At 47.2% G+C, this 25405-nt stretch overlaps 1 protein-coding gene across 1 annotated transcript; it reads left to right on the top strand.

The window, feature by feature from the left end:
- Positions 1 to 25405, top strand: DPT (dermatopontin). The gene is made up of 4 exons (XM_008695820.2): positions 1 to 327; positions 10658 to 10783; positions 21372 to 21479; positions 25139 to 25405. Exons 1-4 carry the CDS (start codon positions 23 to 25, stop codon positions 25203 to 25205), a joined length of 606 nt encoding a protein of 201 aa, XP_008694042.2. The 5' UTR covers positions 1 to 22; the 3' UTR covers positions 25206 to 25405.

Here is a 25405-nt window from a genome sequence, read left to right as displayed (position 1 = left end):
GTTTGCCAGAAGCCCGGGCAGCATGGACCTCACTCTGCTCTGGGTGCTGCTGCCACTGGTCACCGTGGCCTGGGGCCAGTACGGAGACTACGGGTACCCGTACCAGCAGTACCACGACTACAGCGATGACGGGTGGGTGAACCTGAACCGGCAGGGCTTTAGCTACCAGTGTCCCCACGGGCAGGTGGTGGTGGCCGTGAGAAGCATCTTCAACAAGAAAGAAGGCTCGGACAGACAGTGGAACTATGCCTGCATGCCGACGCCGCAGAACCTCGGGGAGCCCACGGAGTGCTGGTGGGAGGAGATCAACAGAGCTGGAATGGAGTGGTAAGGGCAGCCTGCGCTCTCGGGCGGGGGCATGGCCATGGCCGCACATCCCTCCCCTCCCCCGCCCCCGGGGCTGCTTGACCCCAGCCTCTAGAGACGGGGCGAGGAACTCATTCTCTGGGGGGCAGGGCTGCTGCCCAGCAGCCTACATGACAGGACAGAACCCCAGGATGGGGCGTGCCCACGGCAGATGGGCTCCTCTGTGCTTCTGTCCCTTCCAGAAGCAGCCCTCCTCTCAATTTGGTCCACGGACTACCGGGGGTCTACAAAATGTTTACTAGCCTGTAAAAAGATAAGTACAGAAATTGAAAGTTTTTAAGATACTTTATAGCAATGTAATATTGTTGTGATGTCCAAATGGCATTTTTGTCTTGTAGTCATTTATTTTTACTGTTTTACAAAGGTATTGGCCCACAATCGTTTGGGGGCGATAAGTGACTGGACCCTCACTGTGGACAGTTTGAGAAATGCGGATTTAAAACAAGCGAACGGGGGAGAGGGGACAAAGAAATTTCGGCAAAGAGAAGGGAAATGAACTACCTCTCTGCTGCCCTGTAAAACGTGCTTTCTCTGGGTTATAAGGACCGAGGTCCTTCTCTCTGTCTGAATTTAAAGTGGGTTTCACTGCCAGAAAATAGTTTACTCAAGACTTTTAGGGAGAAGTGCTGTTCTCGCCTGATGGGGCTCTGCCACAGTCAATGGCATGGAAATGGTCCAAGCCAGTGCTCTGCTGTGGGGTGTGACGTCCCAGCCCCAGACCTTGGTCAGCAGCCCATCCCAGTACTACTGCCGGCGAGGCTGGCTATTCATGCAGCCTGGATGGGGCGGCAGGACCCCTGGGGGTCTGGGGAGGCTCTGGGGGAGGCAGGTCCAGGGAGGAAGAAGCTCAGCTGATAGACTGCTGCTGGGTTTTCTGTAGAGCAGGACTTTGAGGGTTCCAGCAGCACGTGGCGGAGAGCGGGTTGGGGGTGGTCAAACTCTGGGGGACCACGCAATCGGCAGACAGCACCGTGATGAGACCGTAGAGGGAAAGACACTGACGCATGAGTGGAAGAGCCAGGCAAGAGAGGCGACTTCTGAGTAGTCAAAACAGCCATTTCTCAGGGCTTACCCTGAGCTAGACCATGCTGATGCTTTATATGGATTATCTCACTAATGCTCAAAATAAATCTAAGATGTTTTATGGGTAGACAAACCATGGCCTAGAGACCCAAGTGTTTCCTCAGCCTGAAAGTGGTAAAGCCAGGATTTGAATCTAGTGAGTCGTAACTCCAAAGTGTATGTGCGTGGCCACAGTGACAAGCTGCTTGAGTTCCTGCTGCCCCCGCCTGATGTGGGCTGTCTGTCAGTCCAGCCAGGGGCCAGGACTGGACTCAGGGAAGTGCTTCATCCTGGAAGGACAGGAGCTGGGAGGGCACAGTGGCAGCCCAGCCCTGGAGGACTGGGGGCTAGCTTGGTTACCGTGACTGAGGAGGGGCTCAGCCAGCCTGGGGAAGGGATAGGGAGTGGGTCAAACAAGCAGCTGTGGGGGGGGGGCAGTTGCTTACTGGGCCTTCCTTGTCCACCCCACTGCCTCTGGTGAGCAGATTTAATTATCCAAAACTCCATCTGATACGTGGCCAACTCAGAGTCCAGCCTTGCCTCAGAGAGTCCCACAGCCAGGCCCATTGCCTGGCATGGGACACAGGACCACCTAGTCCTCCCATCTAGGGGGTCATTATACGGGTAGGGCCCCTTTCTAATGCCCCTTTTTAGAGTCATATAGAAAAACGGCACTCGGAGATGATTTCTTAACCCCAGAGGAAGAGCCCTGGGCTCTGAGTCAGAAGGCCTGGATTCGGATCCAGGTTCTAAAGACCACGTGACCTTGCTCCAGGGGTTCAACTCTTTAGGCTCTCACCTCATCTGGAAAATGAGTGGTCACACTACATGATCTCAGAAGAATCCACAACTCCAATACCCCATGCTCTGTTTGGCCCTGAAAATGCACTTGGATTTTTCTTACATTCTGTCGATCCTTGTGTTCATCCCTGCCAGGGAGAGAAGGCAAATGATGTTTAGTTTTAAACTTGCCAACTTGCATCTGGTTTGTCATTAACTGCCAGACTGTTTGAAGAAAAGCAAAAGAGGAAGGGAGTGGACATAACATGATTTTGTTTGGCCAATGGGAGCCCAGTGAGAGGCTGACAGGCAAGATCACTCTTCCACCTCTTCCTCCACATTTTGGGCTCTGCTGACTCAAACGATTTTCCTTCTCCCTTTCCACCCTCTGTTGCCTCCTACTCTGCTAATCACAGAGTAAAAAAACGCACGAACATGAAAAACAGCTCCTTTACAGTAAAACTCAGCTGCCCCAGGTCTGATACCAATTACCCCAGAAGCATTTTTTTAGATGATTATTGCTTTGGGTTTAGACTTCAGTCTCAGTGAAAAATCTGGAAGGAAAGAGTGCTCAGAGGCTGAGGGGCACTTACACCTCCCATGGGCTGCAAGCTTGTAATCTGCTCTGGGGGAAGAGCTGCCGACGGTTTCGTGAATTTGGCTGCCTCGTAAAACTGAATCAGCTTGCAGGTTTATTTTAAGAGAGAGGAGGAGTCTCAAACACAGATCTGACAACAATACATGGGATCTACTAAAGGCCTTTGCTAATTGGAGCACAGATTTAAAAAGGGCTCCATGGGGCACCTGGGTGGCTCATTGGTCAAACACGCGACTCCTGGCCTCAGCTCAGGCCATGATCTCGCGGTGCAGGGATCGAGCCCCGCATCGGGCTCTGAGCTCAGCACGGAGTCTGCTTCAGATTCTCTCCCTCTCCCCCACTCTTGCTCTCAAACAAATAAATAAAATTATTAAAATAAATAAATAAAATAAAAGGTGCTCTAAGCATGGCTGAGTGTCTCATAACACTGCTGTTCACTGTAGTTTGTAGAAAACTGCCAGATTCTGGGACGTGCATGCTGACTTCCCTACCGATGGCCACCAGGAGGCTTTCCCAGAGTCCCAAGTGTGGCACTTTGCCATTTCAGGGCATGCCTCGGTTGTTCTCAGGGAATCTCTAATGTGACGTGGCACGGGCAATAGGACATGTGGGTCCTGTGTGGAGCAAAATGAAGCTGGAATTTTCTAGTGAGGCAGAGCTGCCATGTGGTAGAAGGAGCTCTGGTCTTAGAATCAGGAAACCTTGATTCACAACTCCTGTTTCTATCATCTCTTCACCCTGTGGGTTTGATTCCTCATTCTCCAAGAAAGGAAGGTGTGGCACCTGCCTCACAGCAGGGGGCGTCACTGTGTGCGTGCAGGAGAAACGTAAGAGGGACTCTAAGTCTCGCTGTAAACAAGTGCTTGGCACATCGCGGGTGGTCAATAAAGGTTTAGTGAATCTGCAATTCGATGGGGCTGGTTTGGGGCAAGCCAGGTTTACATGGGGCCTGAATTCAAAGGAACAGCTTTCTGTTTATGGGCATCTACTTTCCTCCCAACCCCTTGGTGGGGGGCTGGGGGGGGGGGAAACCTGGGCTTCAAAGGATCTTGGCAAGGTGTTTATAAATGGCAGCTTCTATTAGAGCTGACAATTTAAATTTATGAATTCACCAAAGACAAGCGATGTGACGGAGAAGAGGAGAAAGGAAAACTGTCCCACAGAGCTGTGTTAGCCTCAAGGTCAATCTGAAGCTAAGAATAGAGGGCGGGAACGCGGTTTTCCATAACCCGACTCTACTGGAGACCAGGACTCTGTGTCGTACAGAGCAGTCCTCCCTGATTCATGGTTCTGAGCACTCAGGACACACAGCGCCCACCTCCCCTGAGAGTCTTTCTCAGACCACCTTGCCTAAACCCGCACTTCCCTCCCACCCTCCACTCCCCAATCTGTTTTATGTTTGTTGTGGTGCACCTGTCATTAGCTGAGTTGTATTTGTATAGTGTTTATCTCCTTCAAAACAAGCTTCACAAATGTAGGGACTTTCTTTTATTTGACGCTGCATAGAATATTCCCCGGGGCCTAGAATAATGCCAGTGCATAGTAGGACCACTAAATATGTATGCAAGTCTAAATCAGACTAGTGAGTGCTTTGGACAGTTCAAATCCCAGCCAGTGTCCCCACCACACTCAACAAAGACGCCCGCAGATTTTCCCGTGAGGGAAACCACTTTGTTCATCGTTTTGGTTCGCGGTGTCCCATTACGTATAATAGAGAGCCCAGCTTCATCGTTCAAGTCTCATCTTGGCCAGTTGCATTTGCTGCCCTGCAGGATGGTCTTCTGAGACTTCCTGAAGCTCTCTAAAGCACTCACATACGGTGTTGGACACACTTATCCCAGGATGATTTCTTCATTAGATTCCCATCCTACTATCCCCAAAACCTACTGTCCCAGTAAGCTTTCAAAAATGCAATAGTGAGCTCTTTATCTCAAAAGCCACACGGGCCAAATGCCACATGGTATTCTGGTTTGGATCTTGGGACCCAAAAAAAGGGCATTTGAGGGAAAACATGAAGTCCAAATGAAGTCTGGAGTTTAGGGTTGTACCAGTGATCATTCCTTAGTGGTGATCAAGGAACCGGAGTTCTGAAAGATAAGGTCAGGGGAACGCCTCTTCGGTAAATCTAAAATTACTTCAAACGAAAAAGGTATAAAAACGAAGGACGCAGGCTAGTAGAGTACACGCTGGTGGTTTAAAAGGCAAACAGCGACAGAATCAAAGAAGCTTGGTGTCAGGAGGGCCCGGAGAATAATCCAGAGCAACGTCCTTGCATCGTAGTTGAGGAATGAAGGAAAGAGGGGCAGCAATTGAAAAACCCATGAAATAGGAGCTTTCCATGCAGGTGCTATGACCCTAGGCCTAATTGACGTGGTGCTTGGTAGCTTATAAACACTCCCCATTTATATGTCCCTTTGCTCATTCATTCACTACCAAATGCTTATTATCACAAATTTTGCCAGACTCCAGGAACATGAAGAAGAATGACACACGGTCTACACCCTTGAGTGACTCGTAGTCTAATCTTATTTGAGCTTCGCGGTGATACTGGAAGGCGGACCCACTATTTCCCTGTTGTGCAGGTGAGGGACTGTTGCTCAGAGCGTTGGGTGACTTGCCCGCTGGGAGCTGGTGAGCAGCAAAGGGCGGGGCCCAAGCGAGGCATTCTGATGCCCAGCGCTGCTGGCTGACGGGAAATGTTCTTGGATAAAGCTGTCATGAGTGTTGGGCTAAAGAAGATATCACATCCATGTAAGAGTGACTTCTGAGGGCAAGAAGGCGAGTGTGGGAGAAGGGTTATGGCAGCTCCAGGATTCTCGCCAACTCCCCACCGAGATCACTCTTCTAAGTACTAGAAATCAGTTGTCTGAGGAACTGGAGTTTTGCAAAAATGGCTCTTGGCTGTGCTGACAAGGATGGCAAAGGTTCTTTAATCCCGGGAGGCAGGGGATTTGCTTCGGTGGGGGTACCTGCCAGACATAGTCTTCCTAATAAATAAGAGATTTCCACAGAGTTAGGATATCTTCCTCTGTGTGTGCGTGTGTGTGTGTGTGTGCACATGCATGTGTGTGTGTGTGAGTTGTTCAAGTCATTTTGAAGTAACGGGAAGATAATTTTTGGAGTCAAACAGGACAATTCTCAAAATGCCACCCCACGACTGCTAATGCAAGTTATGTCAACTTTCCAAGCCCCAGTTTCTACCCCTGCCAAGACAGAAGTGCTGTGAGAAGTAAATGGGATAATATATAGGCATTACTGGCTGTGAGTCCTTGAGAGAATCACGTAATGTCTCTAAACCCGTTTCCTTACGTATCACACGCTGGTGGCAGAGGGAACTGGTTATGCAAGCCCATTTCATGAGATTGTTTTGATGACCGAAATAATGCACACAGGTTACGATGCTGAGCACAACTCTTGGCTTGGCACTCGGTGAGTCCCTGACAAAGGCTGCTTATTTTTACTCTTATGAACACGCTGTAGAAACTGAAACTCAAAGAGATACGTATCACACAGTCCATTTTAAAGCTGGCCCTGAAATATGAATGGCTACATTACAAAGGCCCCTGATGTGTACCATCTTGTTTGGGGAACAGGTAATTCAGTTATGATCTATAAAGATTTAAGCGTACATCATGAGTGTCTTGGATATTGGTCATGTTTTCAGATGGACATTGAGGCAGTGTTCGATCTCTGGGTTCACAAATACTGTGCTAATTGATGTTGGTGGGCTCCTATGGCTGAGGCTGAGATTCCCACGTGCCCTGGATTTGCTCTCAGGCCATAACTGTGATGTTATTACATCACATAAGATAACCTGGATCTTCTCAGACGCCTTTGGGATGGTGTCTACTGCTTGTATTTTTCCAAAACAGGGCAGGAGTTTGTATTTTGGGGAGAATTTGTTTTTCTCCCTCTGTCCTGCTGTGTTTTGTTTTTTTTTTTTTTTAATCCAGAGAAGCTATCCAGCAGGCCATTTGAGCATCACCATCTGGAAGCCTGGTAGACATGAAACCAGACACGGAGAAGACAGGAGCACTCTCACTCCGATGTGGGCAGGTGGAGAACAGACTGCGTACGGCATAGCACTATTCAGATCGTTCGCGTCCCCACCTGTGTGGCAGAAGGCCCAGCGCTCAGCAGTGCAGTGCTTACTTCCAGAAACTCTGCACTATCGCACCTTGCCCCCAAACTGGGTTTGTCTCTGCCTCTTGCCACTTCCCTGTCCCAATGTCCCCACCCAGTCTCTTGCTTCTCTTCTCTGGCTATAGTGCCCATCTACTTCTTCTCTCCAATATCTGTATTGCCATAGCATGTCCTAACTGGTACAGCCCTCTGGAAAGGAATCCAGACCAAGTACAGTACCAGGCAGAAAGTAGGTTCCGATGCATATTTGTTGGAAGATTTAATGAACATTCTAAAACCCTATGGACTATGTTATAAATGCCTTAGAGCAACTCAAAGGATTATTCTGGGGAAAAGAGAGTTAACAGGAATCAAAGCTTTATTCTAAAATAATGAATCTCTCTTGGTGGAACTTAAGCCCTCATCAAGCTGGACTGGGGGACAATTTTGGGGGAGTAAAGGAGGCTGTGTCACATGGTCTCCCCAATGCAGAGAGCTCTTATTCCATCTCTGCTATGTGGTTGGAGACTGGCTAACAGGCCTGGAGCACATTGCATGTCTGTGGAACTGGGAGGAAAGAGACCAGCACAACCAGCCCACCCATTAGATGTGACTATGAAAGCTTGACCAAGATGGCGCCGCTTTACCCTGTTCTACGCCAGACCCATTGCCATTAAGACTCTGGACTTTTTTATAAGTCTGGACCAAAACCAGCAGAGACTGGAAGGAGAGACTAAAATTCCACAGAAGAGTTCACCAACAACACCAGACACGTGCACACTTTCCAGTGCCAGCCGCCATCACTTGGCCTGACCAACCGCCCTGGACCCAAAGAAGACTACAGGAGACAAGGAGAAAACATGGCCAGAGGGTGGACCAGAAGCAGAGGACAGTCTTGGAGCAACTCTTGTGGTCCCTGATAGCTCATGTATGAAGCTTTGGCCTCAGAAAGATCCATTTGGATCCTGTTCTTCCAGGTTCCACCTTGGCCAGGAGTGACTTAGACTTGGCTCCACACAGTGTGGTAAGGACAGGATGGGGACAGAACTTGGGTCTGCTGCTTCCTCAACAACAACTCTTCCCCTGCTCCCTGTCACTTCTTTGTTTTACTGCCGCAGACACAGGAGAAGGTTTTCTGTCTTTGCTTTCCAGGGGACAGCCCCAAGATAAGTCCCTTTGAAAAGGCCACCCTCTCAGAGAAGGTCCCTGAATATTGTCAGGGGAGGGATAACTAACTGCCTTGTGATTTGCTTTCTGGACAGTTTCTTCTGTCAGGTGGAGCAGGGCCAACAATGATCCAGTTTGTGAAACAAAATTGAGCCTTCAGCCTTCAAAAGGGATGATGCAAAAGAAAGTCTGCCCTCTGAAACGGGGAGCAGACAGCCTCTGAAGCAGGACACCAGAGGACTCAGACTCCGTGGGGACGTTCTCAGGGAGTCCATGCCCACGGCTGCGCTGGGGTCCCATCACAATCCACCCCGAAGCCTGCAGTCCTGGGTCCATACTCTTCTGTAGGCCTGTTCGGGAGCATCGAGCAGGGGCTGAGAAGTGGAACAGAGCCTTCAGGGTGTCTTTTCATCACCAGCCACTTTTTAAAAATTGAGTCGGAGTCCCTTCAGCGATGCCAGCCCTCTCCTGCTCCCCCATGCCCCTCGTGTTCACAGCTGCCCTCACCCTTCCTCTCTCCTGCCTGCTCCCATGTTTGTGATCCTGCAGCTTGCGGCCAAATGTCTAAGCGAGTCTTCTCAAATAAAGCACTTTCACAGAAAGGTGATCAAAAGGGGCAGGAACGGAAGGGAGGAAGGACCGAAGCTCTGCTCATTTTGTGCCCTCGGCCTGAGCAGCCTTTGTTCCTGAGGGAGAAGGTGGATGTGGGGAGATGATCACTCACTCCGGATCCTGGAAACTTCTAGGGGAGTGTCAGGGCCCTGTCTGGATCTGAGTGATGGGCTCTTCAATGTCAGCTCTGCCTCTGGTGATGGAAGACTCCTGACCAGTCATCCGTTCGTTCGTTCTCCTGTTAAACATCTGCTAGGCCCATCGTGTCGGGAGCCATGGGGAATTCAAACTGAAGACTGACTGATCTTTTCCCTTAAGGACTTTACCATCCGCTCAAGTATCTATGCTACAAAGTGGGTATGTGTCAGCACCTAAGACAGCCAATCTCCATGAGCTTTGTTTCAGGGGAACGGCAGCTCGGGGAATACAATGGAGTCTACCCGCTTTCCTCTGACTGGAGACTGGGGAGCCAAGGCAGCTTTGGCGGAGTACGCTCCCAGTTGGGGGTGGACAAGACGAAAGTGTGATGACAATAATAAATAGTTTATTAAGCACCAGAATATACATGCATTGTCTTATGTGGTCTTCGCAGTAACTTAAATAAGTACATGCTATTATGATGCCCATTTTACAAATGAGAAAACTGAGGCCAATAGAGAGTATGAAGCCTGCCCAAGGCGACACAGCCGGGAGTAACTGGAACACCAGTCCAGCGGCATAGCCCATGCTCTTAGCCATTCTGCTCTACTGATCCCCACGTGAAATGTACCCCAACAAAAATCCAACTCTGGACGGAGTCATTTCATTGTGTTGGCCGCATGCACCACAAACTCCAATGGGATGGCCGTGGGACGGAAGCTAGGAGAGAGTTCTGCTTGGTTTTCTGACTTTCACCATACGTTCTCAGGCCCTGGGCCTGTAGTGTCAGATAATCTTCACAGGGCCGCGTTATCCGGGGTGGTGCGTGAGGGAGTGACGCGCACACTTCCCGTACAGGGTCGTGGGGCCAGCTGCCTGGCTGACAGCCGGCGGGGAATTCACGGAACTTGGATCGCCTTCCGAGCGGGTACCCCATGCAACAGGTCAGCTTATCTTGCTGCACTTATTTTCACTTAAGTCCAGGGAACACTGTCCCCTGTGGTGATCCGAGCGCACAGGACAAACCCCAGCAATGGAACAACAGCCACAGGGAAACCGCAGCCTGGCTGGGGTTTGAAAGGGCCGTTTTAGAGGAAGCCAGAACTGTAGTGATGGTAAGAAGGAAGATCGCAGAAGCTTCGTTTACAACTTTTAGTGCTTTCTCTCGCAAAGCCCTCACGCTGCTAGAATTAGGATATAATAGACTGTCTTGGACTATCCACTGTCCTAGATCTGAGCCCTCCATTCCCATCCCACTCCCAAATGTGCCAGGTGCTTTCCAAAGTGGCCCTACTCCTGATGAGCCGTGAGCGGTGGCAGAACAAAGAAGCCTAGCGCGTCAAGGACGTGGGTCTCAACACACATTTGCCTCTATATCCCATCCACTTATGCCTTCTTCTAACTATAAATTCATAGAAGTTTATCAGGAGCAGCGCTCCCCAATTTCTTTCAGCTGAAATATTCTCAATCATTTGAAGTTTAAAGGTGAGCATGTGTTATTTCTACAAATATAGCAAAGTCTTTATTATTTGGATTAAAACGGAATAAATAGGGGCACGTGCGTGGCCCAGTCGGTTAAGCTTCGGACTCTTGATTTTGGCTCAGGGTCCTGAGATTGAGCCTTGCGTTGGGCTGGGCATGGAGATTCTCTCTGTCCCTCTCCTCTGTCCCTCCCCTCCCTTCCTAAAATAAAAGGCATACGTTGTCAGGAATCCAGGTCAACCAAAGCATGGCCTGGCTCAGGAGCTGCGGGAGCTGGGGTCTTGCAGGTCCTTGTCGTGAGTTCACTCAGAGTTGTTCTCTTCTCTTCAGGTACCAGACGTGCTCCAACAACGGGCTGGTGGCAGGGTTCCAGAGCCGCTACTTCGAGTCTGTGCTGGATCGGGAATGGCAGTTCTACTGCTGTCGCTACAGCAAGAGATGTCCGTATTCCTGCTGGTGAGCCTGGCAGCCAAACGCAAGGCCTCAAGATGCCTGGGGCTGGGGGGACACTCTGGCCTCTGTTTCTGACCTCAGATAAGCCTGGGCTGTCACAAACTAAGCTTGGAATGCAGCGGGCAGCAGATAGGAGATGAATGTATAAAAGCAATGAAAAGGTTTGAATGATATTCACGCTGGGAGGGACCTCAAGGCTCATCAACCCAATACATCTACACCCCTCTTTTGGCAGGAAAGAAACAAGCAGACCATAGAACAAGAAAGTCACTTGTCCAAAGTTAGACAGCTATTTCATGGGAGTGCCCCCCCCCCAGCTGAGATGTACTGACTCTTGTTGCAGTGCTCTTTCCCCTCAACCACAATAACTGCTCATCACATCCAAAGCTGCTGGACCTGTTTGGGAACCTATATTTTTCTAGTCACAGGTCACAGTAGCAAACATAGTATATAATTACAGACCAAAGGAAGAGGCTAGTGTTTTCTAGATCAATTTGTAATTCCAATTTGTATAATTTTGCTCCTTCCCTGCTCCCTGGGCTGATGCCAAATATGCCCTGACCTAGCTTTCAAATTGACTAGGAGAATGTGTATATATTTATTTACTTGGATAACTTCCAATGGGTGTTGACAACACAACTTGTCCCAAATTCTTCAGTCTAAAACCAAGCCAGGCATTTCTGCCTTGGACAAAGAGATCCGAAAGTGTCAACGTTTGAAGTTTGGCTCACTCAAGGGATTTATCTCTCTGCAGTGTGGCGCTGGAAAGGACAGCCTTGTGGGTTATGCTTTCTTCTGCCACCAGACAGCATTACTCGACTGACGCCCAGGCAGGGCACGTGGCTGTCGGCATGGGCAACTCCAAAAGCTAACCGTTTTCTGTTTAGAGTAATGATAAATAGTAAATTCAGAGCTCAAAGCCAGTCGATATCTGTAGCTGTAGGACAGAGCAGGGGTTTGCTCTAGCTCTCCAAAGCTGCCCCTATAAAGCAGTTCTTACCCCACCACGGCAGGTGAGCAGTCATGTTTGGGGTGTTAAGATCGAACTGTGACAGATCCCAGAGAAAAGACCTAAAGCCTGCACCTGCTGGGGTGGCCTGGAAGAAACACTGAAAGGACAAGAAACTTGAGTTCCTGTCTCTGTATTGACCCCTTCCCTCTTCTCCCTCCCTCTCCTCCTCCCCCTCCCTTCCTCCTCTTCCACGGTAACTGTGCTGTCTCTAGAATGTCATCTTCCTTTTCTTTGGGCCTCAAGTCCATCACTTAAAATGATGGCCACCTCTGTTGGGTCTCTGATATTTTTGAGAATCTGATGAAAGCTATAGATCTTGTCTTCGGGAAAAAGAAAATGCACTTTACCATATTTAGACAAAAATTTACACAGAATTTCCAGGAGCCCTCAAACTCCCCGAAGGCCACCAGAAGATCTTTGAGGTTGTTTTGAGCCCTAAAAATTCCTTGACGCCAAAGGTGCTTTTGCAAGAGGCAAGCCAGATGCCCAGAACTGATTTCAAAGACAGGGTGAAGGTCCTAAAAATGACTGGGCCCCACCCAGTGGGGAGAGAAGGTAGGAGCCTGCCCGCTGTGTCCTGAGAAGCACGACTTTCCCCAATGTTCCTGTCCCCAGCCTGCTAACAGAAAGCATGGAGAGATCTGCCTCCCTTTTTGAGAGGCATTAAAAGTCAGTTAAAATGTAAATAAATTATCCGAAAGAGTAACCAACAAACTAATAGTCAGTTAATCCATTACCACATTAGCAAGACTTCCCCTTAGGCTCCAAAGGAATCCATCAGGGCCGTGGGAGGCTGGGTGGTCTCGAGGAGCGCGTTCAGGAGAGAAGGGTTACAGAGAAGTCAGCCCTGAGCTGCTGCGGAGGGGGAGGATGGACGGCCTAAGGGCAGTGCGAGGACCAGCTGTGGGGGGCCCTTCTGCCCTCACGGATGCCTCTTACAGCTCTTAGTGCTTGAACTGTCTAGACTGGGAGCATCGGGAGCATACAGGGAACTCGTTGATCTTGTATCCCCAGTGCCCAGTGTAATGCTTGGACCGTAGTGTCTGCTTGATAGTTATTGAATGAATGTTTGAACAAGGGATTCTGAAGGGCATGCAGAATAAGGTGAAGAGGCCCAGAAAACATAATTTACTCACTTACTCTAAAAAAATTTTTTAATCTGTTTTTAAATCCCACTCTCCCATCCTTGCCTTAGAATAAAAGCTCTGTACAAGCAAAGATCTTTATATTGATATATTCCAAGCCCTTGCCTAGTGCCAAGCACTTATTAGGCACTCGATAATGTTTGTTGAATGAATGAATAACTTTGGCCTACTTCCTAATTCTGTGAGGATAAAATGAGATAATATACGTCTGTACTGGCACTGGCTATGATCACACAGAGCTGACCTGTCCTCTTCAACCTTCCTGGCTTCAGTGTAGACCTGGCCTCCTCACTAACAGACAGGCCTTTCAAAGGCTGACTCTACCCAAGGTCATCACCGTCAGGGGTGGGATCGTCCTGCAAGAAGAGAACCAAGGACTGGAGCTGGTTGTGCCGAGAAACAAGAGATGGTTCACGTGGACCATCTACTGGGGGGGGGGTGACTGACTCATTGCTCCCCAGGCAGAGGAGGAGGGAGTGGGGTAGCTGCGCATCCCATCGCTGGAGGACCAACTTCTCTGCCAAGACAGGAGGGAGAGTCTGCCCCCCTAGTGGTCACAGTGTCACCGGCTGGCCACCTGGCTTCTGGCCAAACAGAGCAATAACAGGGCATGGACGTAGGGCCCAAGGCTTTTGGCGACAAGGCAGGCAAGAAACAGTCTCATTCGTGTTAGAAAAATTGTCTAACAGCAGAAGTGGCAGTGAATGGAGGTAAGGGTGGGAGAAAGGGGAGCTATCTAATCTTGCCAGAGTCCCCATCTCTGTGGGATCTATGATCTGCTTCCCTATCCTGACCATTGTTGCTTGAAGTTCACCGTTTCTTTGAACGCTGACACCCAAAAGACATCCAGGTCTTTATGTCTCAAAATTCCACTCATTTTCTAATGATGCTTCAGACTTCCATTCACCATTTGGGGGCTGGTTCCAGGTTCCTCCGGCTCCCCACAAGTACTGGATGTCCTTCCTCTCACGTACTTTAGAAATGACCTCAGGTTCTCTTAGATGCGGCCCACCAATTGTTAGATGTTAAGAATTTAATGAACATGGAGGGGCGCCTGGGTGGCACAGCGGTTAAGCGTCTGCCTTCGGCTCAGGGCGTGATCCCGGCGTTATGGGATCGAGCCCCACATCAGGCTCCTCCGCTATGAGCCTGCTTCTTCCTCTCCCACTCCCCCTGCTTGTGTTCCCTCTCTCGCTGGCTGTCTCTATCTCTGTCGAATAAAATAAATAAAATCTTTAAAAAAAAAAAAAAGAATTTAATGAGCATGGAAAGATGCACATAGGAACAAAGTCCTGAGGTTAAAGATGAGCCACTTTTCCTCAGTTACCCGAGACATTCAGGGACCCATGGCCAAACTTGGTCTGCAGTGGCCTGGCCCCTCCCTCCCCGCACTCCACCACCCAGACATGTCACTGATGGTCAGCAGAACCCAAGGGGGGAGAAGAGGAGAGAATTACTCAGAAAGACACAGCTAGTCCACTTGGAAGCAAGTCCCCCTGAGGAAGCTGCATCTATTTCTGACGACACGGTGTCAGAGCTGAGAGCCACTGCGGTTGGCCAAGGAAGTGGTACTTTTTCAAAGGGAAACTTGGAGAAGCAGCAGAATGAGACTGCAGAATGCCCCATGGTATGCAGTGCATGACTCACTAGCCCCTGGGGTGTCTAGACATTGCAGCGGCATCTTTAAATTGCCTGAGTCATGACGTTGTAATATATGTCTTTCTAAACTCCATGAAGCGTCCAGGGCAAAAACTAAGTCTTATTTCTTCAGCATCTCAGCATATTGCCTGGCACAAAATAGACCCTTAATAAATCTCTTGAATGAATGTTGCAGCCCGTAGGAACAGTAACAGTGGTGAAACCTGACATTGATAAGATGATGTTGTACAGCTGAAAACGATTCTTTCACGAGCATTGTTTTATTTGATCCTTCTAACAGCCCATCAGAGTGAGAAGTGTTTTCCCACACCTTCCCACAGTGAAAACTGCTGATAACGTTCCTATTTGAAGCCTTTCCTCACATCACTGAAACTGGCTTGAATTACCTCCCAGGGAACTGGACGCATGTGGGTGGGGACATTTTTCTCTCCCACTTTGAAAGCCGTTCTGCGGCACAGAGCCTGGCCGTGTTTTGAACTAGCTCAAGGAGCAGCTATCATCTTTGTGTTTGCAAACATTTAAGGATTCAGAAAGAGCACCACTCTTGCAGGAAAAGACAACAGATCGTGCAACCAACTCCCCAATGAGTACGAGACTTGTTTGGTGGCCACCAAGGCGCTGCTCTCGTTTCCGACTGAGAAGTTTCTCGTTGGATATTATAGCCTCGCTGAACTCTGGCAAGAGAGTGAATTTCTGATAGATTAGACGTGCTGTCACTAAACAGTCCCCATGGGGTTGGATACATATGTAAAATTTACACGTATTTATTTATATATGAGAACTCAAATTCTTTAGTCCAGTCATCCGCAAACCACAAATACATGTCACTGAAGAAGCCACAACCCTTCAGAGCCTGTTTGTAATAACTCGCCAGTCTCCAAGCAGCTGTAGCCGCTGCCTGCCACGCACCAGACCGCCCCCCATCAGCCTGCGAGGCGTGGCCAGGCACAGGCTCTGGGTCCTGGGAACCGAGGGTTTTCGATTGAGCATCGACTTCCTTTTCCATGGTTCTTCTCCAGACCTGTGGCCTTTCATTAGATTCACTACATATTATGTTTTGATGGGAAAAAATGTTATTTCTCAGAATCAACATAAATGACATATCAATTCTCCTCCAACCTTGAGATCCCATGACTCTTGCCTGTCACTTTGTCCCCTGCCTTTCTCCCCTCTCTCCCTGAAGCTCAAGTCCTACACAAGAGAATATTTTTCTTAATTCCTAGGTAGCCCTATAATCAGTTAACTAGAACATTCTTCTCTTCTTTCCACCCCAAAGCCTCAATCAAAGCTCATCTTTAACCCCTCATCTCATGGTTCAGATGTTAATACAAGATGGGTGGTGTTTGCACGACCAGTCCCCCATGATATCATGGCAGGGACAAGAATGACGTCATAGGCACCTCCACTGTGGTCTCTCTCACCTCCCGCCCCTGGTCAGGTGCCGCTCAGCGCCGTGCCCAGAGGCTGGTAAGAAGGGCAGCTTCCATCCTGGTACCTCTGAGCAAGTTGGAAGCTGTTATTACAGAGATGAAGAGAGCCACACTCCGTTTTAGCGAGTCTACTTGCCTTTCCTGGAGTCTAGAGACAGCCACTCATTTCTCCATTCATTAATTTATTCCATCAGCCAGTCAATGTGAATGTATGTAAAATAAGTACGATTTATAGACTTTGATCCCGCCCATTCCCTGTAATGATGACGATGACACCTGTATTGATCGGGCAGCTAGCATGTGCTCGCGTGTTAGCTCATTTACTTCTCACACAGCAAATATGCCACTTGGACCCAGATGAGGGAAGTGAGGCGCGGAAGTTGGGACCCATGCAAAGTTCCAAGCTCTGCTCAAACAGATCTATCCACCTCGCAGCCGCATGCCTTCCGCACAGTGCTGAGCTCTCTCAGTCCAGAGGGGAAAGGAAGACGCACACGGGGGAAGTGTCAGCTGGCAGCACAGGAGGCATCTGGGAGAAAACAAGGAAGAAAGGGGTTATTTTAGCTGGAGCGGAGATGTTGGAGGTGGAGCTGTCTCCATCAGGGTTTAGGACCAAGGTGACCATGATGCAACGTGGCTGATGAAAGCCAGTAGGAATGGAAACAAACGTGCTTGCGGACCAGCCCTGGGCGCGGCCAGTGAGCTAGAAACTCGGTTCCAAGAGAGCAATTTGGAAAATATTTAGAGGTTTTCCTCCTTCTAATTTCAGTCAGAGATAGCTCTGGAACTGTTTCCCTGTAGGGTGACACATATTTGAACCATTTGAAATATCAGTCTCCCAAATGCTGCAAGAAGACAGACGTGAACATCCAAGGTTCTTTCCCATCCCCCCGGAGTCTAGGGTCTCTCCACAGAGGACGTACTTCGGTGGCTACAGAGACCCGGTCCTTCAGCCCCACGGGGTCAGCTCCCCAGCTCTCTGGGAGGGGAAGCCGGGTGGTTGCTCCTTTGCAGGGGCTTTCCTTCATGCATAACTGCCTTTGGGTCTTATTTTTCTCATCTTTGCAAAAATAATTCAAACAGGTTCTGACGCAGCTCCTATCGGGGATGCCAGGCCATTAGCAAATTAGCTGACCTGAGATATGCTCGCTCTTGCTAGCTGCCCTGGAAAAGCATATGCAAGAGGATTCATCATGAACAATTTAAAAACTTCTCACTGATCCGCCTGTCCGAGAGGGACATACTCCTTGTAGCTGGAAGTAGAATGTGGGCCAACCTCAACACATCAGTTCTACAAATGCTGGATTTCTCGTCCATGCCACTGTGAACGAGATCATTAAGGTTTATCTGCTGCCAGGTACCACTGAGCCCTTAAGGAGCTCACCAGATTGGTCCTCAACATGAAACAAGATGCTTTAACGGAATCCTGGGGGGAGGGGGGGTGTTGTTTTTGTTTTGTTTTGTTTTGTTTTGTTTTGGTGGGGGGAATCCTGGTTTTTTTTAATCAAATACTATATATTTGGTGCTGACAAGTAACAGGACATTAGAATAGGATGTTTAAAATAAGGTGCTGATTGGGAAGTGGAGAAAATAGGGGCAAAACAGAATTAGAGGTTGGATTGACCAGAAGAAGCTTCTCGAAATGTTGTTTGAATGTAGATTGCTCACCAAAGAACGGGTCAGAAAACATCCTCAGTTTATACTAATTTAGAGAAAAGCCGAAGCTTCCGCGGGCACCCCCATTCTGGTTTGTTAACGTGTAAATGATGGGTGTTCTTCCAGTTGCTACAGGAGGGAGGCTGTGGTGTGTGCTTCTCTGGTGTCCCAGAGGCGGGAGAAGGTTGAGGATGTGATCCTGGCTGACTATAACCCAGTCGTCCTCACTGGCAAGCAGATCCTGGTGCTACAGAGTGTGACGTCAGGTTTACCTGCTCTGTAATCAATAATAGAGGTGGATTTGGGTACAATTTTACGCTGAGTCACTCTCTGCTGAGGAAGAGATTTAAAACCCTGTCTTTCAACTATTAAAACTGGTCGTCAACCAAACCTCTGACAACAAGTAATCTGACCTCTTTACCCAACTACATTGTATCTCTACTCCCCTTTTTAAAATGGGTGGGAGAACACATACCGGGGCTGGCTCTGTCCCACTGTCACAGCACAGGGACATCTCTCCATGGCGGCTCTGATTCTGATAACGGACCGCTCGGCAGCCATGTTTTGATTCTAGTCGGATCTGTTGATAATTTCAGTGCTTTAAGAATCTTAGATGAGAATATCTTCTATCAATCTTAAAAATCGCTTCAGCTTCACAGGGTTGTCTTCAGCCCCTAATTAAGATTTATTTAATTTCCTTCCATCTCCTTCAACCCCATCTAAGAAGCTATTCTCATGCACTTTTCAAGTTCTCTGTCTGTCTCATCTTGCCTGCAGATGGCAGAAAAAGTATTATGGGATGAGAAAGTGTACCGAAATAAGTCACTCATCCAGCAGTGATAGGAGGAACACACACACACACACAGTTCTTTGTAAAGGAGTATGTAAGGATCCCGACAGAAGAGCTTCAATTATGTAGCCATTTCAGTGCATTGAATAAAGGCGCCTTACTGACTGGTCCTTCCCTTCATCCTACCAAGGTGAAGGCTTGTTTGATTGTTGTAATTGGTCTAGGAATGTATGGCAATGCTCAGTACGGAGTATGCTTTGCCAAAAAGCTGCCCGAAGTGACCTAGTAATTGACAAGGAAGCTGGAACCACCCAGAACTCTTCTCCACCTGCGCTCAGGAAGCCCAATGCCACCGCTTATGAAACCCCAATCTTCTGCTTCCTTGTGGCCTCTTTTAATTTCCTGACAAGTCCCTATGCCCCTGTCTCGGTGTCTAGCTCTGACGGTTTAAATTCTTTTTTTTCTTGGAGGAGCTGTTATTGGGGTTTTCATTTATTAAGACATTTTGTGTGGGCATGATGTCATTAAGAACTAAATGGAGATAGAGTTATCTGGTTCCCAAACTCAGAATCCTAGATCATATTGAAACAGCAGTTCCCTCTATGGATGGTCTTTGGGAGTTTCACTTTCTACTAATGATTTGGGCCATTTCTCCCTCTATATTTTTAGTTTCATAAAGCCGGCACAATTGCCAACAATGTCCAAATTCCTTCCCTGACCTCCTTAATCCAGGGTTCTGCAAGATAATCTAAACTTATCTTACGTTTTGTAACAAAACAACAACAACCAAAAATCAAGTGGAACTAAAACCTGGCTGGGACCAAGATGGAAATGTACCAGTGAGCATGCATTATACCTTCTCCAGGGCGATCTAGAAATCTACTGAATAGCCGTACCCTCCCCCGAGAGGCTTCCAGACCACCTGTCCAGTTAATTGGGGGACCTATATCTGATCACCACCAAAACTCAGGCAAAAGAGAATGCCAGTTAAAGTATTGGGTAAATTATTCCCCTTCGAAGCTTAAAACTTCATGATTTTTTTAAATGCAAGCCTCTCTTTTCCACTTTATTCCAAATTTGTTTAACTAACCAAGTAATCTGACATCAAATCAGCAAAAACTTAAAAAATAAATATCTAGACTGATTATTTCCAAATAATTTTAGCGATTGGATTTGGCTTAGTGCAGTTTTGCCATGTGTAGATTCTTCCTTAGAACATATAAAAATGTTTGGCAATTAGCTTTTAGACATTGAATCCCAAGAGTGCTTCAAAGTTCTGGAAAATATTTTGTATTCCCTGAAGTAAGGAAAACACCTCCTACCCCATTTCTCTTAATCCTAACTTGCATTATTCACCTTTCCAACCAATGCCTCTTTTTTGGGTAAACTTTAGTCTAGCACTTGTTAGACTCCTTGGGGATCACAAATCAATGGGGTCCAAATGAGGCCCGATTACGTCCATTTATGACTCATTTAACACTTTCGTTAGAACGAGGAAGTCCTTGTTCGGGGTCTCTTTAGAAGCACAAAATAGATTTCTGAATTAGCAGAGCCTTATTTCCCTTCACGAACACATTAAGTGAAAACACGTGTAACCCACTCTGGGTTGGGCTTGGCATCCTAATGAAGCATAACTGTGTCTTGAGAAAAGTCCCAGAACAAGGAGGGCTACATGTGGCGAAGGAACAATTTAAGCCTAGAGAATGGGCCTTCAGGGCTCTAGCTAACTCCACGTTATCTTGAGCTAACCATTGATCTTGCTGCATCCAGCACTGAGATCCTCCCAGGAAAGCTTCCGGTTCATAAATCACTCCTTTTTAAGATTTCATGATAATCCTTGCAATATTAAGTCTACATAGTGGCACATCTTTCTATCATCAACATATGTACAGCAACATGCAATGACCTGGTGAACCCAAATCAGCTGAAATTACTGACACTTACTAACTGCCTTGGAGATACAGATAAAGACTTTGGCAGACCCATTTCACACTGAAAGGACTATTTTGATCCCAAAGATCCCCTTATGAGAATCAAAAGATTCTAAATTTATTCCAGGTAGACCACTGCAAACCTACTCAGAGAGAGGCCTGGGATTGAAATTTTGGAGGGGAAAGAAAGAAAAGGAGAAGGGGGAAGAAGAAACAAAATTGCTCCTATGATTCACCTTCTATCATTTACACATCACGCATATCTGTACTAGTCCCAGTAACAAACCTATAACGTAACTTTCATTCCTCTATAGACCAGGAAACTGAGATTAGGCAATTTATTTATTCAGCAAATACTACGTAGCAGGAACTGTTTCGGGTGCCATAAAACAATGGTAGACAAAGAAAAGGAGGATTTTGTGGGGATTAAATATTACTTTAATATTTTTCATACACTTTAATCATGTCTCAAAGTAAAAAAATACATATTAAACTATCACGCCATACATACATCATAAATACACATATACAGTACATTTGAAACAAAGTTTTTACACACATACATAAGAACTTATCTTTAGTATGTGCTCTGATATTTTCTACTCTATTTTTTCTTCTTTAACGTTCATTTGGTGATAACCGATCAATTTGATTTCATGACCCACTAATAATCACAATCCACGGTGTGGAAACATGATACCAGCAGACTTGAATGGCACGAACTAATACCGATATTAATTAATATTTCCTCAAGGCCTGGGGAGTTATCTTTATCTTTTTCAGTGTGTAGTTTAACAACAAGAAGAAAGGAGAAGCCGGAGCAAACCACCCATCTTTCACGGCCTGAAATGGTTTGGTGGAGTCCATCTAACTCTGGCTTGGGTTTCCCGTGAAGTTCAAATGCCATCTCTTCTTTGTTGTAATAGTGTTTTATCTTTTTCCTCTAAACATTTATTCTTCCCACGTAGGCTGACCACGGAATATCCAGGCCACTATGGGGAAGAAATGGACATGATGTCGTACAATTACGACTACTACATGCGAGGAGCAACTACCACTTTCTCTGCAGTGGACAGGTGAGCCTTCCCAGGGGCTAGGAGCTGGAGGAGCCAGGGGCCAGCTCCGGACAAGCAGGAATTTCCACTGGGGATTTTCCCTACTTTATTTCCGACTTGGTCTAGAATTAACTGAGAGTTGCGTGGATGGTGGAAGGCCATGGGAATGGAGCTATTCTCATAAACCCATTTCATGGAACAGCTCCCCCGTGGAGATGATGATGGGCTCCAGGCCACTCAGAGCAGAAAAGCCTCAGCTTGGTCTCCTGTGATGTTCCAAGCTCTGCCCTTCCCTCAATTTCAAAGAGCACTTTATCTGACCCAATGTCAAGAGGAGAGGACAAAAATGGTTGAAGGAACAGCAACTGTCAAATTGGACCCCCATGGATGCTGATGCTGGTCTCAAGATGACCCCCATCTGGGGTTGAAGGGAGGGAGAGAAGAGAAGGGGAGGGGATCCCATCATACTTAGAAAGGAAAGGGAAGGGGCGCCTGGGTGGCACAGCGGTTAAGCGTCTGCCTTCGGCTCAGGGTGTGATCCCGGCGTGATGGGATCGAGCCCCACATCAGGCTCTTCTGCGATGAGCCTGCTTCTTCCTCTCCCACTCCCCCTGCTTGTGTTCCCTCTCTCACTGGCTGTCTCTATCTCTGTCGAATAAATAAATAAAATCTTAAAAAAAAAAAAAAAGAAAAGAAAGGAAAGGGGAGGATTTACATATAGCCTGAAGGCAAAACAAATTTCTTCCATCTCCTTTCTTAATAAGCGCCCAATCCTATCCCAAACACTCAAAACAATAAGAACATGAGATCTCTTCTCCCAGCTAGTATAGACAGAGGGGTCGGTAAATTCAGGTACTTTCAGTCAGGTGGTAATCGCTTTACACAGCACAGGAATATGAATTCCTGAAAAGTCACCAATAAACATTTTGCAAACAGAACAAAACTTACATTAACTCGTTGATAATGGACTATGATAACTGTGAGTGTGACTTATCTTTCAGAGATATCCGTGTTTTTAAATGAAATGATATCTCACCTAACTGAAGTTAACATGGCCCAGAATTTAAAAAACAAAAGCAAAGCAATAGAATAAACATTAAACAGCTCTGAAAGGGCACTCTACATGTGCCGGCTCCACAAAGACCTTTATGTTTAACCCTAAGAGAGTCCCTCATTTCTCACACATTAGTCATTTTTATTTTAGATCCATTTTTAAGTAGCTTGGTTATCTATTTTCTAGAAGCAGAAAACTAAAAAATGAAAATGAAAATAGTATGTAAAACGAAACTCTTTGCCAGTGAAAATAACTAAATGACATAACACACACAAAAATATATTTAAGAAAAGAAAGGCTTAAGAACTCAAAACCATGGGGGCCTGGTGACAATTAGCAGGTGTGTCGCCCCCAAGGGCAGACTGGATAACAGTGCAGTAGGGCGTTCAGTATTCTTAATGATGTCTCCAAGTCCACAGGAAAATTAGTTCTGTATTGCTGGTTTAGAAGGCAAGAAGGAGTATAATAAAGAAAGAAAACATCCATATATATATATATATATGCAGTCAAAATATCCAATTCCTGTGGGGTTGAAATTTTTCAGTTATGTGGATTAACCCAGAGCCTTGGAAAACTGAAATATCATGTCATGCATTTGTTTAAAATGAACATACCCATGTGATTTTGCTGCTGTCGCTAATAATCGGTGGCTTAAAGATCCACAGCACGTATTCCTTCAGCTCTGCTGAAAGATGCTAAGGCCACCGCCTTGGAGAAATAGCACCAGGGCAGGGCCCACGGGGCAGGTACTTTCCCTCCATATGCAAATCATAGTGCGTTCCTCCTGGAACAGAGTTGCTCACCCTAAGCATTATTGACATGGGGCCAGATAAGCTCTCTGTTGCAGGAACCTGTCCTGCCTGTCCTTCCAGACGTTTAGCGGCATCCTTGGTCCTGATCACTAGATGAAGGTAGCAACTTCCCCTCCCCCATAGTCGTGACAACGAAAACCCCCCTGGGGAGCAAAAGTGTAGCTGCTTGAAAGCCACTGTCCTGGAAGAAATCAAAGACTGAGCCTGATTAAGTCCCTTGGTTCTCTTAGGACCAAGTCTAAAATTTGCTCAGCATCAATGAACAGCCTTTTAAAAGAGTAGTGTGAATGCCTGGCTTAAGAGCCTAGTTATGTCTGTTGGTATACAGATAAATAAGACTTGTCTACAGTAATGAAATTCATTTGATAAACATGCATGCCACCGATTTGCTTATCTCCACCTAAAAGAAGCCATGTCTTCTGTTGACAACTGCAGGAATAAATACTAATACATAGCTGGGCACCAAGACTCTCAGGACTTGCACCAGGAGACCCTCCTCCTAATCGTTTTAAACAAATGACGTGGAGCAGCGGACTCAGCACTACAAAGCCTGACTTAGCTGCCTGGGGACCAGCATGTCCCATAGCTGCTGGCGAGAGGTATCTCCCAGAGCTAAGTGTGGTCAGTCCCACCTTCCAGATCAGAGGCTGGGTGGAGACCTTCTCGGTATTGGTTGTGGTTTAGGATAAACCAACCTAGGAAGAAGCCTTGCGGGTTGAAAGCGAGGAGGAGAATTCGAAGATTAAATGACCCAGCTGTGCTTTGGAAGGATTTGGGTGATCATATATGGAATGACCTTTTATTTTGATCCTTGGTTGGATTTTGCAAAGGATGTGACAGCCATGTCCTCTGATGGGGTTATGGGCAGGTAGTTATGGGGGTACTGTGGTGTAAGAGAAAGAGCAGGAGTTCAGTTCAACACACTTGGAATCTGAAGTTGTCACCTCATTATCTTAAAGAAAGTCACATGTTTGTCTGAGTCTCCTTCTCCGCCTAAATCGTGAATCATTAAATGAGCCCACTTGTGCGCCGGTGCCATGCTGGACACACTGAACTCACTCAGAGCATAGTGCTTGCGATCGACACATGGCCGTTAAACGATGTTACACCGGAAAAGCACCATGCAGAGTACGCACTCAATGAATTTTTGTTCATAGGCTTACCCCTAGCAAAGAACATTCATTGAAATGTATCCACACCACATTTTCCAAAACGGAGCAATTCTACGTACTTTCATACCCGTGCCTGTCCTATGCAATTCGATTTCTGTTACTCATGAATGGCAGGCATTTTCTTTTTCATTTTATGGGGTTTTAAAGTTGTTTCCCTTCCCTTCATTTCCCTGTAATAGTGTTTTCTGGAGGGATACCCATCATGTATAGGGTGGCGCCTTGAACATGGCAAGTACTCACTAGAAGAATAAATGAGCAAATTGGTGGTCTGTTTAAGGGAAGATTCTCTACAACGGAATGGAGACCATGTTAAAAAAAATCCTTTTATTTCAAGCTGTTAACCTATTTGTCCTTGAGGTACTCATGAGACAGAGTAGTGCCAGTTGACCCCGAATGATGGATAGGACCTCCACATAGCCAGTAACCTAGTCAGTCACCTGCAAAGTGCCACCTGCCCTGAGCGAGGAGGTGTCTAGGACTACTGACCTCACAGATGATTACCTGATGGTTTTCTAGAGACTTCCTACAGACCAAAGGGAGATCAGGTGCCCCTTCAGTTCCTAAATTCTCTAAAGGTTCACTGCTTTTCCGTCAGCAGTGACTTTTCTCACTGGCATTGGCTTTCTGACCCTCTCCCCACAGGGATCGCCAATGGAAGTTCATAATGTGCCGGATGACTGACTATGACTGTGAATTTGCGAATGTTTAGATCTGCCACTCACCAAATCTATTGAGGGGAAGGGGGCCAGGAGACCTGAGGATGTCCGCATACGTCAACATCAGCCGGAGCTCCGACGTGGTTTCCGCTGCTCTCTTCTTCCCCCTGAGCTGGTTAGCGGCTGCAGCGTCAGCTTTCTGGGCCTTTCTTACTAGTATCACACTTACAATAAAATCCACAATTAAATTGCA

This window comes from Ursus maritimus, unplaced genomic scaffold, assembly GCF_017311325.1.
Source record: "Ursus maritimus isolate PB19 unplaced genomic scaffold, ASM1731132v1 scaffold_2, whole genome shotgun sequence".
Taxonomy (NCBI): Eukaryota; Metazoa; Chordata; class Mammalia; order Carnivora; family Ursidae; genus Ursus; species Ursus maritimus.
Note: the sequence above shows the minus strand (reverse complement) of the source record. Positions and strands in the feature narration are given on the sequence as shown.